The sequence below is a fragment of the Phaseolus vulgaris genome, chromosome 7, assembly GCF_051622355.1.
Source record: "Phaseolus vulgaris cultivar YP4 chromosome 7, ASM5162235v1, whole genome shotgun sequence".
NCBI lineage: Eukaryota > Viridiplantae > Streptophyta > Magnoliopsida > Fabales > Fabaceae > Phaseolus > Phaseolus vulgaris.
This window is the reverse complement of record NC_143504.1, coordinates 44,152,930-44,172,273: the sequence shown is the minus strand read 5'-3', so window position 1 is coordinate 44,172,273 and position 19,344 is coordinate 44,152,930. Positions and strand designations below refer to the sequence as shown.

At 29.2% G+C, this 19,344-nt stretch overlaps 1 protein-coding gene across 2 annotated transcripts; it reads right to left on the bottom strand.

Moving 5' to 3' along the window:
- Positions 1-17,243: 17,243 nt before the first annotated feature.
- Positions 17,244-18,951, bottom strand: LOC137828737 (complex 1 family protein / LVR family protein). 2 transcript variants are annotated; one of them, XM_068635425.2, is made up of 3 exons: positions 18,539-18,951; positions 17,509-17,601; positions 17,244-17,339 (listed from the first exon to the last, which is right to left on the bottom strand). In XM_068635425.2, the coding sequence occupies exons 1-2, from the start codon at positions 18,780-18,782 to the stop codon at positions 17,525-17,527; spliced, it is 321 nt and encodes a 106-aa protein (XP_068491526.1). In that variant the 5' UTR covers positions 18,783-18,951; the 3' UTR covers positions 17,244-17,339; positions 17,509-17,524. The 2 variants fall into 2 exon arrangements, with proteins under 2 accessions (XP_068491526.1, XP_068491527.1); XM_068635426.2 differs by lacking the exon at positions 17,244-17,339 and having other exon boundaries at positions 17,413-17,601; positions 18,539-18,919.
- Between the last annotated feature and the right edge of the window lie 393 nt (positions 18,952-19,344).

Sequence of the window (19,344 nt, the reverse complement as noted above, 5' to 3'; positions counted from 1 at the left end):
AAGAAGAAAAAGTTCAAGCTTAATTTAATAAGTCAAACTCAAAGTTTTTAATTAAGTAAATCAGTTAGCTTCATTATCATATCTCTTACCAGTCAAGGATAACTTTAAAAATTTCACTTAACTTATTTATCTCCTTAGTTGAATCTACACATATTTAAGCCACTTTAAAAGTGATTGGTGATAACAACAAAGTATAATATTATTTCTCACTTAAAATTAATGTAACATCACAAAAGTTGTAGTTTTTAATTTATTAAAACATATAAATTACTTTAATTAGATATTTAGTATTTATATTACATAACCCACATATAACAACTAAAATCAAAATCTAGACATAAAAGATAAAAATGAATATATGTTGTTATGTAGGCTTCCTCCAACACTTTATCTTATAGAATTATTCACGTGTGAAATATATAATCATAGCAAACTCACATACGCAAATTAAATTTAAAGTATATATAATAATTACAACAAAAACATTAGTAATTACACTTATGTCTACTAAACACTATTGATCTTATCAATAATATATATATATATATGATTAATTATTTTTAAAATACTAGTATTAAGTTTGAATTCAAATACTAAAACCTATTACAATACTTATATATCTTAATTATATCAATTCAATGTTATATCATGTATGTAAATATTTAAATAAATGTATAAGTCTATCATACACTACAAAAAAAAATCATCAAATAGAAACCAATTTTTAGAGACCAAAATAATTAGTTGTAATAGTAACTAAATTAGAGACCATTTTAAAAACTAAAAAAAAATGGTTTCTAAATTAGTTTATATTATTGGTAAATAGTTTCTAAATTGGTATCTAATTAGCTACCAATGTTTTAACTACCAATTATTTATATTCTAAATTTGGTAGCAAAAACCTTGGTTGCTAATTAGATACCAATTTAGAAACCATTTAACAATAATAAAAACTAATTTAGAAACCAATTTTTTTTTAGTTTCTAAAATGGTTTCTAATTTAGTTACTATTGCAACTAATTATTTTGGTCTCTAAAAATTGACTTCTATTTCATGATTTTCTTGTAGTGATATCATTCATACACTATCTCAAAAATACATTATTCTTTGTATGAAATTTAATATTTACATATATAAAAAACAAAACAAAAAACTAAAGAAAACAAAACACTTCATCCATTCAAAATGAAGCTCTATCAGCTGCAACATAATCTACTCTCGTGTAATATATGTGCTCTCGTGTAATACATGATCATCATAGATAAAGTAAAACAAATACAACACAAACAATAAGGTAAACTAGCAATTTTTAAGACTTTCAATAAAATTTCAAATTTAAAAGAATTCATTCACACAAACATATCATTCATTATTCATTCTCCATTTTTAAGGCATTAATCAATCAAATGTCTACAATTATCTTAGATTCCACATCACTCATGCTAGAAATCTACTAACACCAATACATAGACACTCGACTCTACTTTCGGAAGACTAGTGTATTGAAATTAACACTTAGAGACCTACACATGTCATATTACCATGTTCTCATTACAACATAGTCTCCCCTTTAGGAAATTCATCCTCATATGACACAAGTAAATCCATACGATCTGCTATGGTAAGTTCTTTCAAACCTCAAACACAATCATATGAATCTCTTTTAACTCTCACCACTTGATACTCTTCATCTATATTATTCCAAGATACCAATAGAGTTAGGATCATCCATTTCACATAGTACTCACAAATAAATACACACTGCTAACAATTGATAAGTGTTATATTTCAGTAATATTTCATATTAAAATACAAACACTTACGAATATTAATTGATAAAATAACTATAATATAACCCCTAATTTATGAATTTAAATCTTTTTACATATTTTGTGATTATAATTTGAATAACAACGATTTATTCCCAAATTTGTGTTAATTTCGATATTAGGGAAGAATGGAGATGAAAGGGCAAAAGGAGAATAGACAAAGTTAAAAAGGAAAAGCTAGAACGCTCCAACACTCGCCCAAGCCAAAAGCTTCTAGAGGATTTCGCCCAAGCGAGCCCAATCTTGCCCAAGCTAGATCACTTCAGTGACGTTGGACCTATTTTCGTCCCGCGAGCCCAATCACGCTTAGGAAAGCCTAATCACGTACATGCAAGAAGTCACTTAACCCAAGCCCAACTAGGCTAAATATGAGGCGTGAGGCACAACCCTAAACATTCAATTGGGTGAATAGAAGGTGGTAAAAACCCTAGAGGAGGCACTCGTCAAGGAGAAACATCCTAGATTTTCTTTTCTTGCTTTACATGTTTGTAATGGCCAACATGAGTGACTAATTCTGTCCTTTGGAATTGGGAGTAATCTGTTCAAACTCTTACGTATTGAAGTGATATTTAAATATAATATTTTGTTATGATTGATGATTAGCATTGTCATTTTATTTATAATGCTTGTTTACCATGATCAAAATCCTTAGATTTGACTGGAAAGTACTTCTAAGTTTCTAACCCAAATGATAATGCTTAACATATTTGAATGTTAGGAATAAATTTGAAATGTTAATTGCTATCAACATCTAATCGTAATGCTAAGGAGTTTTTATAAATATGCGAGGAATTGATATTTAGGAGACTCTTTTAATAATTTTATATTGGAGGAATCAATATAAATGACTTTTATATGGACATCAATATCAATCAAAGGATAGAATATTACTATGCTTTTCAAAATAAATAAAAAAGTAAGAATGATGAACCCCAATCCTAATTTTCTCAATTGAATTAACAACTCTTTACTTTGCTTTCATTTATTTTTCATACAAACTATTATCAATATTAACTAAAATCAAATTATTGTACATATTCTTATACTTAGTGAATGTTACTATTAGGATTTCAAATAATTGTTCCTTGTGGGTTCGATATATGTCTTTAGGAACAAATTATTACTTATGACTCAATACACTTGCCACAAAAATAACCATCAACAATTTCAACACGGTATTTCTTTTCCTGAAAATACTATGTTTTGATCACACTTTCACATAAATCATATTGCAAATCACACATAAGTCCATCATTTAATCACATCAAAGTTTAGAATTTTAAACAATCTATACATCCCAAGAAAATCACATAAACACATAACTAATTGATTTTCAATTACATACACACACATATATATATATATATACATAAAATTTAATTAAAATAATAAAAAATTATAAAACAATATTTTTGAAGCAAATTTCAAAGTTGATTATTTTTTAGCTTGAGCAAAATTTGGCCTCGCTTAAGTGAAAATGAGGTTGGGAGCAAGCTCAATTCCAGTGCTATTTTCGCTAGAGCGAGAATCCCCTCGCTTGAGCGAAAATGGATCTAAGAGCAACCCAAATTTCCATCCTATTTTCGCTTGAGCGAGAGTCTTCTTGCTTAAGTGAAAATGGACCCAAAGCAAGGTGAATTTTATTATCCTAATCTAGTTTGAGTGAGGATCTTTCGCTTAACCAAAAATCTCTTGCTTAAGCGAAAATAGCTTAAGCACAAAGTCATAATCATTGATCCAAACATATCATTAGGATTATGAACTAACACAAACTCATTCTAAAGTCTCAGGTACCGCATGCAACGAACTTCAATCCAAGTAAATAGAAAAATTAAAATTGACTAAGAAAAAAGAAGCAAAATTGAACTTACTTTAATAAAAATTATGATAAGACAATTTTAGTCTACTCACTGCCAGGAGTGCAAAGGTAGCCTCATATCGTCAATCTGATGTCTAATGAAGGAGGTGATTGGAATCTTAAAGAAAAGGCAGAGGAGGAGAAAAGAATAGTTTTTAGAGAGATGGTGATCATATTAAAATGAAACTTGAATAACTAATTTTTCTATTTATATACAATTTTCACTTTAATAATAAAATATTTATGTGTCATTTTAATTAATCATTTCTACTCTAAAATTATTTTCTATGTCCTTATAATCTAGGCTTTTCTGTATGTATTATAGTTTGTAACATCTTGTGAAATTGTAACTTTTTACAGATTTCATTAAGTATCAATGACTTTTCACCTTCAACTTAATGCCAAAAAATTTCTTCAGCACTCACCCACATATACACGTACCTATCTAACTTGGTGTATTATTAGAACATGGATATCTGATCAAATTCCTAACTTAATATTTACATTACATATCAACAACTCAATGCTATCTTCATAACATATGTATATATACTTATAACAAAATAGTAATATGTTACTACTTACCAACATCATCATATATTTAATCTCAGTACCTCATTTATACAATAATATATTAATCAGTCACACTTTATGACTACACAACCATTTTTAAAAATCAAAATACAACATGTATATAAGAGATAACACAACACATACTCGAGTCAAACAAACACTCAAAGATAATTAATTTTAAAATTGATTTATAAACTATTAGAGGAATGTCGTTTGAGTTATGATTGTGTCACTTGAATGATAACTCATGTAATTAACTTGAGTGAATTTCCTCTCGTTTAAGTGATATAACATGTAATTTTATTGTCCTTTTAACTCTTGAGTGATATTTCAATTGAGGTGAGAGTTGATTTGACCTTTTTCACACTTGAGTGATCAACAAACATTTTGAGTGTCCAAGCTTTCAATGCAGAAATAATCAATATTAACTCTTTATCACTCAAGCGTCATAGTGTCACTTTGGCAACCTAACTTAAGCAACACACTACTAAGTTACGTAATCCATTTACAAACTATGCATTTTCATCATTTGAGTGACGAGATTTCCAAAATCAAGAAAATTAATGTAACATCTCTTTTTTACTCAAATTTCAAGTCATAACTTGAGTAAGGAGCTTTATTGCTTGAACGAGTAGATGGATGCTTGAGCGATATTGTTATACACTCATTGTAGATCTTAGAGTGTCAAACTATTTTTAAGATGTAATGTTTAATAGTCGTAAACATTGTCTAACAATTGTAGACATCATCTAATAGTAGGTCATTTAAATATCATATCTTACATCGTCTAGTGAACTAATAATCTTTCACTCACTATGTTATATTAGTCAGTTATCATTATATACATCTAACTTACATGTAATTGTTTTCTAACTCTATATAAGGGTAGATAATGCTTATTGCATAAAAGTTGAAAAATGTTTATTACGTAATATATAAGACAATTATTCATTTTTATATTACGTGTTCTTTGTGCTAAGTTTCATATTGATGTCATAAGCAATAAATATTGTACTATTTCTTTTATTGATTTTTTTGTCTCGGTTAGCACTAGGTGCACAACACCTATAATAAAGGTCACTACTTCAGTACCGCTTAAAACCCAACATTCAAACGATAATATATATATATATATATATATATATATATATATATATATATATATATATATATATATATATTCATGATAACAAGATTATGCAATTTTTCTATCAATTTTTAAAGTCTCATTCAACTATCCATATTCATTCTAACATGTTTTAAACACCCAACTACACTTATTATTGCAATTGAACTCACAATTTTATGTTTAAATAAAAAAATATAGTTTATCAACACTTAAATTCAACAAAAAACAACAAAGTCCCATAATTGGAATTCAAACTCGAAAATCAATAATTTGTTATCTAACATCGTAAAAGTTTAAATCACTATACGAAATTTCAAACAATTTTTTTAGTACAATTTAAGTTTCTTTACTTGGTTGTTGTTTGCTCACCGAGCAACAAGAACTCCAACCGAAAGTAAAATTATAAACACAAAAAAATCATTAAATAAAAATAAATTTAGAGATAAAAAATAATTAATTATTATATTGACTAAATTAGATATTATTGTAAAGACTAAAAAAATTATTAATATCTAAATTAGTTTTTATTATTGATAAATAATTTCTAAATATCTAATTAGTTATCAAGATTTTATCTATCAACTTTAGAATCTAAATAATTGATAGTTAATTATATATAAATTTAAAAATCATTTATCAATAATAAAAACTAATTTAAATATTAATAATTTTTTTTAAGTATCTAACTATATCTAATTTAGTTAATATATCAATTAATTATTTTTTATTTAATGATATTTTAGTAGTACAATGTTTTAAATCTTTAGAAACTCCAAGTTACACCACCTAACCAAATAAAGTACTAGAGAAAACATTCTTAATGGATCAACATGTGAAATCCTCTTATACTTATTCATGAAGAAAACTAAATAGAAAAAAAAGTAGACAAAATCTAGAGTAAATAAGAAACTTAGTCCAAAATCAAAGTCATTCTCATTAGATAGGATTGGTTTAAATGAAGTCACCCTCAGACTAATTAGATATACTAAAAAAATGATAATAATCGACTTCAAAAAATTAAAGAAGATAGAGATAGCATAAAGGAAAGACTTTAGAGAGATTTTGAGATTTAAAAATTCTAATTTATATTCTTAAACATAACTTATATTTTTGACATTTATCTTTTTAAAATCACCCTTTCTAAAAAAAAAAAAAGGTTCTTAGAGTTAGTATTAGGCTCTTATCGAAATGTGAAGTATTTGAATGAACTATTTAAAAGGGTACAACATTTTTATTGAGTTGTGGACTCCTTTAGAATAAGTCTTAGTAGGTAATATTTGAACACTGGATGAAAATTTACCTACAATTTTTTTTCTCAGATAGTTAAGTTAATAAAAGATCAAAACAATAACAATATAATATATAACAAATATAAAAATGTGATAAATATAACTTACACTTTTAAAAATTATGAAATACAAATTAATTTTAGATATAAAAAATAATTAAATTAGATATTATTTTAAAAATTAAAAAAATTATTGATATTTAAAGTAATTTTTATTATTAATAAATAATTTTTAAATTAGTATCTAATTAGTTTGAACATTTTATATATCAACTTTAAAATCTAATTTGTTGGTAACTAATTAAATATAAATTTAAAAATTATTTATTAATAATAAAAATTATTTTAGATATTAATAATTTGTTTAGTTTTTTTAAAATAATATTTAATTTAATTAATATAATAATTAATTATTATTTTTAAAAAATAATTTTTATTTAATATTTTTTTAGTGTTATATATACTTTTACATACACTACTAGAAAATCATGAAATGGAAACAAATGTTAGAGACAAAATAATTAGTTGCTATAGTGACTAAATTAGAGACCATTTTAGGGACTAAATAAACTTGTTGTTTCTAAATTAATTTATATTATTGTTAAATGGTCTCTAAATTGTTATATAATTAGAAATCAAAGTTTTTGCTACCAAAGGTAGGATCTAAATTATTGGTAATTAAAACCTTAGTAGTTAATTAGATACCAATTTATAAATTATGTAACAATAATAGAAACTAATTTAGAAATCATTTTTTTTAGTTTCTCAAATGATATCTAATTTAGTTATTATTGCAACTTTTTGTGAAAACAAATTACAATAGTATATCAACATATTTAAATTAATAATTAATTAATAAAAGTGTCAACAGTGGACAAAAACATATAAGTATTATAAATTTTATGTGAAATAGTTATCTTTAGTAAATCTGGTCCTTGAATAAAAATAAATAAATGCAGTCATTATTTTTTTACAGAATTGATCATGTTCTAATAAAAAATTAAATTCACATATATTTAAGAGTTAAACCCCTATGAAATGACAATCGCATTTGAATAAATGCATAAATACTAAAAACATTTTTTTCTAGTCTTATAAAAATTCTTAAGATTTAAAATTACTAATATTATAAAGTTTGCTCTTAATATAATTGTGTATTCGAGTTTCTCGTTTTGGATATTTAACACATTTTCAAGGAGGAAGTATGGTGGAAATAGTTTATTTTATTAATTTTAAACCATATATTAAAATAAGTTCATCCAAAATTAAAATAAATAAAAATGGTAAAGACCTAAAAAATATATGCCATGTAAGAGTGATTAAATTAAATATTTATCTTAAGTTTTGGATCTTAAAATGTGTATTTGACTAAATTTACTAGTCTTGCAATTACACATATATTAATACTATTTCTTTTAATTTCACTCGTTCATAATAGAATATTTTGTAAATAATTGTGTTGATAGAAAGAGTGTATAATTTATCCTAATTATATATTTTGATAAAATAATATTATTTAACTTGAAGCAAAGGTATTGGGAATGGTGGGAGAAAATAAGGTAGTTTGATTACACTGATTGCATGATAAAGATGGTTCCTAAGCAAAGTTCATGTTATTGTTTGTTGTTGACCTGCATTTCATATTAACACCAGAATGTGAATTTGGTGCTCAAAAAGTGCGACTTTTTTTGTACTCTTCCTACGCCACCCTGTTCCATCATTGCACGGAATCGCAACTAACAAACAAATATTCAATAAATATAGCTTCATTTTTAAGGACTCTTTATTAATTTTTTTTTAATTTTTTTATTTATTAATTTCTTCATTTTTATATTTTCTTTAGTTCATCATCTTGTTTACTTTGTCTTCAAGTGTGGTGATGTTTTATTATGATAAGTAAATATTATTATTTTTATTAAAAATATGTTAAATAACAAGAATTTTAACCTTATCAAATCATTTTATAATGTGAGATTTGCATCTACTTATATATTGTGAGATGAGATGTCTTTATCTCTAGCTTATGTGGGATATTCAACACATTTCTCTCACATTGAAACTATCAAACTTGTGTGAGACTATATATAATGGGTGATTCGACAGTGACTCGATAGCAGATAACCTAATAAACTCAATAATTTTTTATTAAGATAAACTATAAATAACTATGTATTTTTAATAAAAAATACAAATTATTTGTTATTTACATTAACTATTTTATATTAACCACATAACTTCATATATTTGAATATATGAAAACAAATAAGTAAAATGACAATTACTTCATCAATTAAGAGAAAATTTGAACAGATCTAACTAAAAATATATAAAAATTTAAGTACTCAATCAAACTAAATAAAATAAATATAAATTCAATTAAAAATATCTTAAATTTGTAAAAAAATAAAAACTTAATTAAGTGTATCATGGTGAAATCTAAATTATAAAATAAATGAAATGTTTACTAGGATTAAAATATAAAAAATATTAGGAGGCATTATTAATAATGAAGTGAAGCTTGGTAATAAATAAGACGAGGTGGTCCATTTATGTGTTTGATGGTATGATCCGGGAAAGGTGGTATCTGGTGATGCTACCACTCCCACGTTTTATTTAAACTCCTTTTCATACACTTTTTCAGGAATATGCTTCATTAACAATCTTCATCACTTAACTCCACAAAAACTTTCATACATTTAAATTTTAAATAACATAAAACACTAATTATTTCTCATGTCTAAAAATAATGCCTCTCATTATCGCTCCATTACCTATTAAATATTTATTTTTAAATTATCTGTTTATTCTTTTATGCACCGATGAATATATTTTAAAACTTGAAATCTAAAAAAAAATATTTTTTTAAAATATAAACTCAAATAAAACCTTTATCTTCAAATACCATTTTAGTAAAATTAGATTCTAAAACTTTACTACAAATGGAACTAGTTTTCCTAAAAGAAACTAGTTATTGTGTGTTATTATTTAAAATAAATAAATAAATAAATATCATAAAATATATCTCAATTGTGATTATACAATTTTAAATTTAAAAAATTGACACATATAACATTAGAATTACTATATTATGGGTTAATAAACTAAGTTGAATCTTAATTAAATGAAATTAAAAAATTCTACAATTAGCCTTAAATATTCAAATAGAGGAAAGGCAAAAGAAACTCATCTGAATCTCGTACTAAGCCCTAACCCAACACTTTGGAGGGTTCTTTAGAAATGAAATGTGAAATGTGATCCGTAATTGTAGGATGCAACTATGAAGTTTAACATGGGTTTGACTTTGACTCATCCAAGTAAAGAAACCTCCAAAATATAAATTTATTATCTCTATTAAAAGATGGAAATAAGAATGAAAAAATAAAGGACAGTTTGAATTTGGTTTATATTTTTTCATTCTTATAATATTGTAAATTTCATATAATTATTTTTAATCTTTAATATTTATTTAAAAAATAAAAATATATAATTTATTTTTATAAAGTTTAAGAATTTGTTTTGAAATATCACATTTTAAAATTATATTAAATCATTAATTTGTATTACTTGAAACTATCAATTATTATTTTTAAATACTTACTATAAATTACAAATATTTGTTTTTAATTTTAAACATAAAAAATAATTTTTTTTTTTACTTATTTTAAACATATTAAAGTTATATGTAAGAAAAAAACGTATAAAAAACTCGTGATCTTGACGAATTGATGGTGTAATTAATTCCTAAGTCGATGTATGAGTTGACAAGTTTCTTCTTGGGAACTGCTTTCCATTGTTAATGATGATTGTGTGAGGTATGTCAAATTAACATATTATGTTTTTCTAGGAAAAAATTTGTACCTGCAGGACTCAGATTTTGATGAGTGATTCGACTTTTATCCATTTGGTGAAATAGTCAACGACAACTAACAAAAACTTATTTTGTCCTCGACTAGGTGGGAAAGGGCTACAATGTTCATACCCCATAACACAAATGGCTAGGGTGCACTGATAACTTGCAACTAGTAAGGTAGTAGGTGTTTTAAATTGCCATGTTATTCACATCTTAAGTATCTCCTCCTGACAAAGAGTGCACAATCTTCTTAGAGCGTCGATCAGTAGTATCCGACCTTAAGGATTCAGGAAACCATTGTTCTATATCCAAAGTGGAGACCACATATGCCATTGTAGAGTTAGTTAATGATGTACTCGACTTACTCCTTTCTCACACATTTTAAAAGTGGTATCAAATCTCTTATCTTGTAAAGGTCGTTCCCTGTGATCGTGAACCACATTGCCTTCTTTGCAAGCCCTTTCTCTGGATGTCTTTTTCGTGTCTTGATCTAAAATGTATGCTTTAATCGGCTACATTTAGTATCCCTTGGTTGTGTTTATGCTCATACACTCGTCATCCCCTATTGTTTGTTTTGTCACCATCTGATGTATGATGGTTTTGTGGTGACACTTCCCCTTAGCGCTTGCTAGTTTTGGCAGTTCGTCGACTCAAGAATTCTTATCTCACAGTATGTGCTCTACCTTTGCATCTCCGAAGCTGGCAAAGATATAAGCCAATCAGTGATAGTATTCCAAGAAGATGGGGTCTTTTACTTGAAATTGGCCATTCATATGGCCTACTGTTAATTGCGAGTAAGATTCTAGTTGCCCCAATGTCTTTTGCTGACATTAAGCCCTCGATTAACACCTTGTACTCAACCTAGTTATTCAACATCTTGAAATCAAAGCATAGAGTCTGCTCAACTTTCAAGTTATCTAGTCATTCCATCAAAATCCTGGCTCCGCTCCCCTTCTAGTTGGAGGATCCATCCATGTACAACATCAAAACATTGACTGCTCAAGTTGTCTTATCTAGAAGTTAAGATGCAAAATATGTCAAACATTATGCTTTGATTGGTCCTCTCGGCTTGTATCTAATGACCAAATTCTGAAAACTCAAATAGACCATGTAACCATTCTCCCGAAAAACTCTAGTTTTTGGAGAATATCGAACAATTCATCCTAACCACAATTTGGTGGCTTTTGAAATACAGTCGAAGTCACCTAGCCACATGGACTAATGCTAGGGATTTTTTTTTCAATTAGTTTATACCTCGTCTTCGTGTCTTGTGATACGCAACTAACAAAGTAGACTGCTTTCTTTTCCAAGATCTCCTGAATAAAGGCGACACATACCACTTCTTCTGAGATGGCAAAGTACAAAATTAACTATTTTCTCAGGGTCAGTTTAGTGAGTATCAATGGACTGGAAAGGAAAGAATTCAACGCAACAAATGACTATTCACACTTGTTGTTCCTCTTGAACAATTTCCCCTTCTTCATTAGTTTCAAAATAAGTTTCGTGTTTCGAAGAGCGTTGGGAGGAACCATGAAATTGAAATGAGCTTCTGACTAACCTTTACACCTATTTAATATTTTGGAGGCTCCTTAAGCTCTACAAAGCCTGACATTTGTTAGGGCTTGTCCTAATTCCTCTGTGTGTAAGCTTAAACCCCAAGATTTTTCCTCCTTTGACACAAAAAACGCACTTCTCGGGTTCAAGGACATATTGTATTGTCTAATATGAGGAAAGATCTAAGTGAGATCAGATGCATCATCGTCGACTTCACCACCCTATCATCGGTATACACCTCCATATTTTTGCCTATCTTTTCACTAAAGATTTTATCCATGAGTATTTGCTACGTGACACTCGTGCTTTTCAAGTCGAAAGGCATGACTGCATAACAATAACTGGTCATTTTAGTGATAAAAGCAATTTTCTCCTTGTTGGGATGATAAATCACAATCTGGTTATATCCTGAATAAGCATCTAAAAAGCTCAGCATCTTGTCGTCAACAAGTTGGTTTATACTCGACAATGTGAAGTAGGCCTTGTTGAGGTCCATATAATCTGTACACATCACCATTGCCCATTTCTTTTCTACTGATGCACCATGTTGTGTATCAAACTTTTTGAATGAATTCGGCTTTCAGAAGATTTTGTGTTTCCTATATGTTGCGATCCTCCTTTCTTCACCTAGTTGTTTTTTCTGAGACAAAGGTCGTGTTTCTCTATATATCGACAAATTTTGCGAAATTGCACATGGGTTAATCCTCGACATGTTAATTACTGTCCATGCAAAAAGATCTCGATTTTGCGTGAGTACAACTGTCAACGCTCGAACTTGCTCTTCGGTTAAATTTCCCCCTAGTATAGTATTATGTTGTTCATCACCCATTTGCCACATACTTTTCTCTTCTCGTGGTTCCATCCTCTCGTCCTTGCTTATTCGTGGATCTAAGTCCACCGTAGCTACCATGTTCCTTTCTCCCTATGCACGGGGTGGCCTCTATATCATTAGAGAAGTTATCTTCAAACTCGCTAAGTAACATTCTCTTTTTGTTTGTTGATCCACAATGATGGTTGCAATCTCCCTGAGTTTTGACGGAACTTCATCGCCAAGTGCGAAATAAACACTATGATGTTGAATGTGGTTAAGGAAGGTCTCTTTAGGAGGATGTTATAAGACACATTGGCATCTACTATCAAGTACTTGACTTTGATCATACTGCACTTTCGACTCCCCTCTCCAATCTTCGTGTATAAATCTATATACCCACTGGTATCCACACGCTTTCCTGAGAAATCGACAATTTTGCTCATCATATGACTTTATCTCGTCCTTTGATATTCCAAGTTTGAGAAATGAAAGATATCTACTTAGCTCTCTTGGTCAACTAAAGTCTTCATCACTACAAAGTTAGTTAACTTAATGGTAATGACCATAAGGTCGTCCTGATTGAGGTTAACTGCTAGGAAGTTGTTGTTAGTGAAAGTTATAACTAGCATGATTCGCGACCTCCCTGTGACAACGTGAACAAATTGTACAATGTGTGAAGGTTTCTCTTTCTTGCCGAGGCCAAGGTCCCTCCTCCGGTAAACCAACCAGGTATTGTGTTAATAACACCTCGAAGGTTTGTCTCACGACTCCTCCTTGCCTCCTCATGATCACGTGCTGACACATCTCTTCATGGTTCTCTTCTCTCGTCTGTGGTCATCCTCAAGCCCTTTTCTCCAATCTTTAACACAAAATGACGTAAGTGTCCAACTTGCACTAGCTATTCTATCTTGTTTTTTAAAGCTAAGCATTCTTCAGTGTTGCATCTGTGATTTCGATTGGTAGCGATAGTGCTTCGTTTGGTAAACGTTTGGTGGTGTAGAGACCAATTAGGGAGTAAGTATCAATTTAACATTCGAAGCTTCTTCGCAATATCTTGGCTCTGTTCGCGTTCAATGGTGTGTAGTGAGTAAATCTCGATCTCCGCAACGACTCTCTCAATTTTCTTAGCAGGGGTGATAATCCATTCTTTCATGCGATCTCTCCTCGATCATGGTTTTTGCTCTCATCTGGTTGTAGAAGTCCCTTAATTCTTCAAGTTGCATAAACTTAGCCACTTGTTGCCACAACTCATCCAAGTTTGTTGCTATCTTTTTGCACAAACTTTAATAGAATGTCCTGGTCGTAGAGTGATAACCATGTGATGCATGGTCACTTTAGGGCTGAGATTCCTGATATTAAGTGTTAATTCTCCAAAACGCTCTGTGAAGGCGCACATGGATTCAACCTTTTCCTGCCAGATGTTTACTTTGGCAATTGACGTCAGGTGGTTGGGATGACTTTTTGTGAATTGTGTTCCGAATTTTGCATTAAGCATTTCAAAGCAATCCACCGACTGGGGTGATAACTGCACAAACCAACTCAAGGCAAGTCCTTCAAGGGAGGTCAAAAAGACTTAGCATAGGATCGCATCATCATAGGTGTACAGGCTAACCTACATCACATAGATGTCCCATGTTCATCAAAGTCAGTGGTTCCATTGTACTTGTCCAAAGAAGACTCTTCTAGTTAAGATACATTTTATCACAATCTTAATTAGACATTTTTTTTTATATTTTCGTTTAAATAATGCATTGTATTTTAAAAAATGTGAACATCAATTTCATTAAATTAAATTATTTATATAATAATTTAATTATTTTTATTTTTTAAATATTTTTATATGGTTTTTTTTTTCAGAAATGTCCAACTTTCAATTTCAAGTGTTCAATTACATAAATTTTATTTATTAAGTACTCCAGAAAACTTATCTTCTATTTGGTTTTCAGTTTTAGTTTTGTTTCATTTGAAAAATTATCCCTTTGTTACACATTTTCTTATCATTTTTTCAAAAGTTTATCACGTTCCATACCACCAAATGCACTCAAATATTCAAAGTATCTTTCCTCTAACATTTACAAAATAATTAAATATTGTAGTTGTCATAAAAAATTCAATTAGGTATAGCTGTTTATTTTTCTGTAATTACTTAACATTTATATAAATTTCTTCCTTAATATTTGACATTGAATATATATATATATATATATATATCATTTTTAATATTAAATTCTTGATAATATCTTATTTTATATTTACTATGATTTTTTATAAAAAAAATATCATTTAATTAGTAGCCGAGACAGTTCAGGTTGGTAGAGATAAAAACAAGAAAAAGAGAACAAAATGAAAATCCCACATTATTATTTTCACCCTAAATTGAAAAAATAACAGTACTGCAAAATTCATTGCGTAATTGATAATTCATTCTTAAATAATATAATGGATTATGAAACTGAAGTGTGAATAATGTACAGTTTAAGGTCAGAAATATTATAGTTCGTCTGGTCATAACAGCTATAATACGATGTTATAAATAAATAAATAAAAAACATAAAATTGCACAGAAAAGCCTTCACAAGGTTGTATATTATTTAGTGGCCGAAAAAGTTACATAACATTTTCCGAGCTAAAAAAGTTATGTACCATTGAATGATGAAAAGGTTATATATACTCCTAGATAGCATTGCACTAAGTTTTTCCGAGCTCGAGTAACACAACTACACAAAATCCTATTAAAAAACTCTTTAGTCCTCGTCAACATACTTAGAAGTAGCATCACGCTAAGATTTTTAAAGTAATTCAAAACTTTTTCATCATTGTCCGTGTTGTTAATTTACGTACTACTTGGATTTTGAACTTGAAAAACTTTTATTCACATTCAAGATACTCAAATTAGATCTTTTAACTCGAACACTATATAAATAAGTTATTATTGACATATTAATCACATAACTAACAAATAAAATCTAACTTGACTATCGAATATAGTACTTGACTATAAGGTAATATGATAAGATATATCACATAATTGACAAAAAGATAATTTGAGTAACAACCACATTAGAAAGTCTCATTTCAACTCACTCTCAATTACAAGAATCATAATTATTCTTATGCTTATTCAGTTATTGACTATAACATTAGATCATAATTTGCAAATGGGATTTTTCTTCGAAGTTTTGTTCAATCCATTTTTTACAAGCAATAGCACGACTTGAACTTAAAGAAATTGAAAAAGATCACAAAAGTGTTTGACTCAAAAACAGTTTTTCTGGTAAGAACAAAAAAATAGCAGACATTTATAAGAATCAATTTCACCAACATGCTAACGAAAACCTATGAAAAAGGCGGTACTTATAAGTCATAGCCATCAATTATTTGAAGTACTATGTTCTTGTCCTTCCTTGTATTAAAAAATAAAACCTACCAACAGTGTCATATTGCCATTACTTGTACATAACGTCTAGTTGGTAAATTTAACTTCTTCCCGATAGCTAAAATGCTAATGAAAAGGAAGTCATGAGAAGAAGAAAAAGACTTGAGTAACAGAAAATCCAGCCTTAATTGCACGGGGCCTATTTTATGCTTTCCTTTTTCTACAAATTTTAAAATAATGGGAACAGTATATTGATTATTATTTGTGTGACTTGAATTAAAAAGCCAACTATTAGAACACAGGTACACACGCAGGGTTTAACTAGGTTTAGTTTTTGTAATTTAAAGTAAAATACTAGGTTCATCAATAATAAGCAACTTGAATTCCTTCCAAAATACTCTATTAATCAACTCCAATGGCCTTGATCCTTTTTTGACCGAAATCCCAATCTCTCCAATGGGCTTGATCTCTTGCTTCACACGCACTACAGTATTGAGTGAGTTTATGAAATGTTAAAGCTCTCTGTGCTGTGAGCACAAGTCCATCTTATGGTAGCATGTGGCGTGTAAAACAAAACACAATGAAAGTCTATTTTCACGTGTATTAGTTTACAACGTACTGCTGTATAAATAGGACTCTTGTATCATCATAGAAGCTAACCTTCGAGTTAGTTGTACTTGAGTGAGAGTTTGTTGTGTGAGAGAAATTATGAAGTTGTAATCTGAGTTTAGTGAATTCTCTAGTGGACATAGATAGAAGTTCGTTAACATTTCAATTGAACCGCGCTCATTTTTTAGTGTAATTGTTTCTTCTTCTTCCTCTTAATTGTTTATCTTGTATTGTCTATGTTTGTGGGGTTTTCTATTACCGTTCTCTGGTTGTGTAGTAGACGCTCTCCGCTGAACTTGACTAAGCTAAGTTCTAACATATGGACTGCAATTTCATCAATCAATTTGAAATTATGCTACCGAGAAATTGAAAAGGCCAACAAACAATTTGGATAAATTATGTAATCATACGACAAATGAAGGGTATGGTATCATATGCTTTTACCAGTCAGATTTGTCCACTCTGCCAGATAGATTTGAAAGGAAACAAAGGATTAGGAGCAAAAAATAGAACACTACAATCACTAAAAGGAATCTAAGCAGAAAATTTCAAGCACTTCCATAAAATTACTGGCAATACTATTTATTAATCCTATATAAAAAAACTAGAAGCGGGAACACTATGTTCTAACCTCTTCTCTCTTGTCTTTATCCTGATTTCCTAATAATTTCTTCGGAGGGGAGTTCAAGTGTTGCTCCAGCATGCTCTTTACCCGGCTTCACCACTGCGGCAATAAGTTTGAAAAAAATGACAAGAGAACTTAGTGTACTCGTATACGGATTTTATCGAATAAAGTTCGTAGCTCCTCCAAAGCTACAAACAAAAATGATGAAAAGCAAAGCCAAGAAATACTCTTATTAAGCAGACAGACAGGCATAATACGTTTATACATTTTAAATGCCTGCCTGCAATGACCATGTTTGGAATATCCAGACGAGATAACCATCGGCCTCAAATAACATATATTCAGTTATTGCGTGAACACATAAGATGCTCTTCCAAACACCACTAACAGAATTCAAGACTTATGTAGGCAATGAAAAGCAATTTTTCATTGCTATGGAAAATGTAGAACGTAGCAGTGGAAACCTATCCCAAAAATGAATGTCATAATTGGAAATGACTTTCTCCAATTGATCAGCAATTCCAAAGTTATTAGCATGCCACAAACTCAAGGTAGGATCCATTTTGAAGAAACTTCAACATAAAAAAGACAAATGCATTGAACTTCACCGTAAGTTAAAATCAACTTTCGAGCTTTCGCTTATTGAGAAGTTAAACGAAAAGAGATTCTATAAAATTCAATTAATTTTATATTCTCATTTTCTTTTCTATAAATGCTCACAGACACGTTTGTACAAACATGGTCCAAATCCAAAACAAGAGGAAAAAGGAGCAGGATAGGGTCATCGACAAGTCATTAGTAGCATGATATCCTCAACTAAACAATGAACAGAAACCAAGTTTTCTAAATAAATAAACTGAAAAGGGACATTATCGTTATAACGTCTTAACGCAAGCTCCAATGACTGAAATGCGAGTCTCTGAAGCATAACTAATAGATATATTTCCGTGAGAAAACGCAGAGCACAATACGAAGTTTATGATTGAGGAATGAAAAAGAAAAGCCAAAGAAATGAAGAAACGTGGCGAGAGCATACCGTAACTTCCGGCATCGGTGTTGAGTTGTGCCTGGACGATCATGTTGGTGATAAAATCGGAAGCCTCAGCAGCTTCTTCGAGAAGCTTCTGAATCTCTGCCTCGGAGCTCACGTTCCTGTTCTCCTCAAACTTCTTCCTTAACTCTACCGCCGATTCCTTCAGCATAACAGTGTCGCCGGAAAATGTTTTCCGAGTCGCTTTCAGAAGCGCGCGGTACGCGCTCAGAACTTCCATTCTCGCCATCTCTCTCTCTCCGATCTCCCTTTATCTTCCTGTCGTCGTTCTTAGTTTCGCTGGTTTGTGATGTGTAGCAGTCTATCACACTTTGTATGACCACCTATCAATTTTCCTTCTTTTTGCAAACCCTCAAAATCGCTCTCTCACTTTATATGCTCTAAGCTGATATATTTCCAGTGAAATGCGATAACTTTACATCTGTTTTATATAAGATAAATTTGGTTCTTTTAACTTAAAAAAAAAAGTTAATATATTTTTATAAGTTAAGAAAACATAATTAATTTTTAAAATTTCAAATAAATATATAATTTTTAAAGTATAAGAATCAATTTTATAAATATGATAATATATGGATGTTGAATATGGTTAATAGAAATATAAAGCTAAAAATATTTTTTTATTTTTATATAAATATTTAAAGACTTACTATGAATTTGAAATGTGAAATAATTACCAACATTAAGAATTTGAAGTTTAGTGAAAAGTTGATAAAGTGCAAAGGATATAATTAAATGTGAAATTCGGATATAAAAAAGAAGAAAATAATTATTTAATTTAAATAAAATTC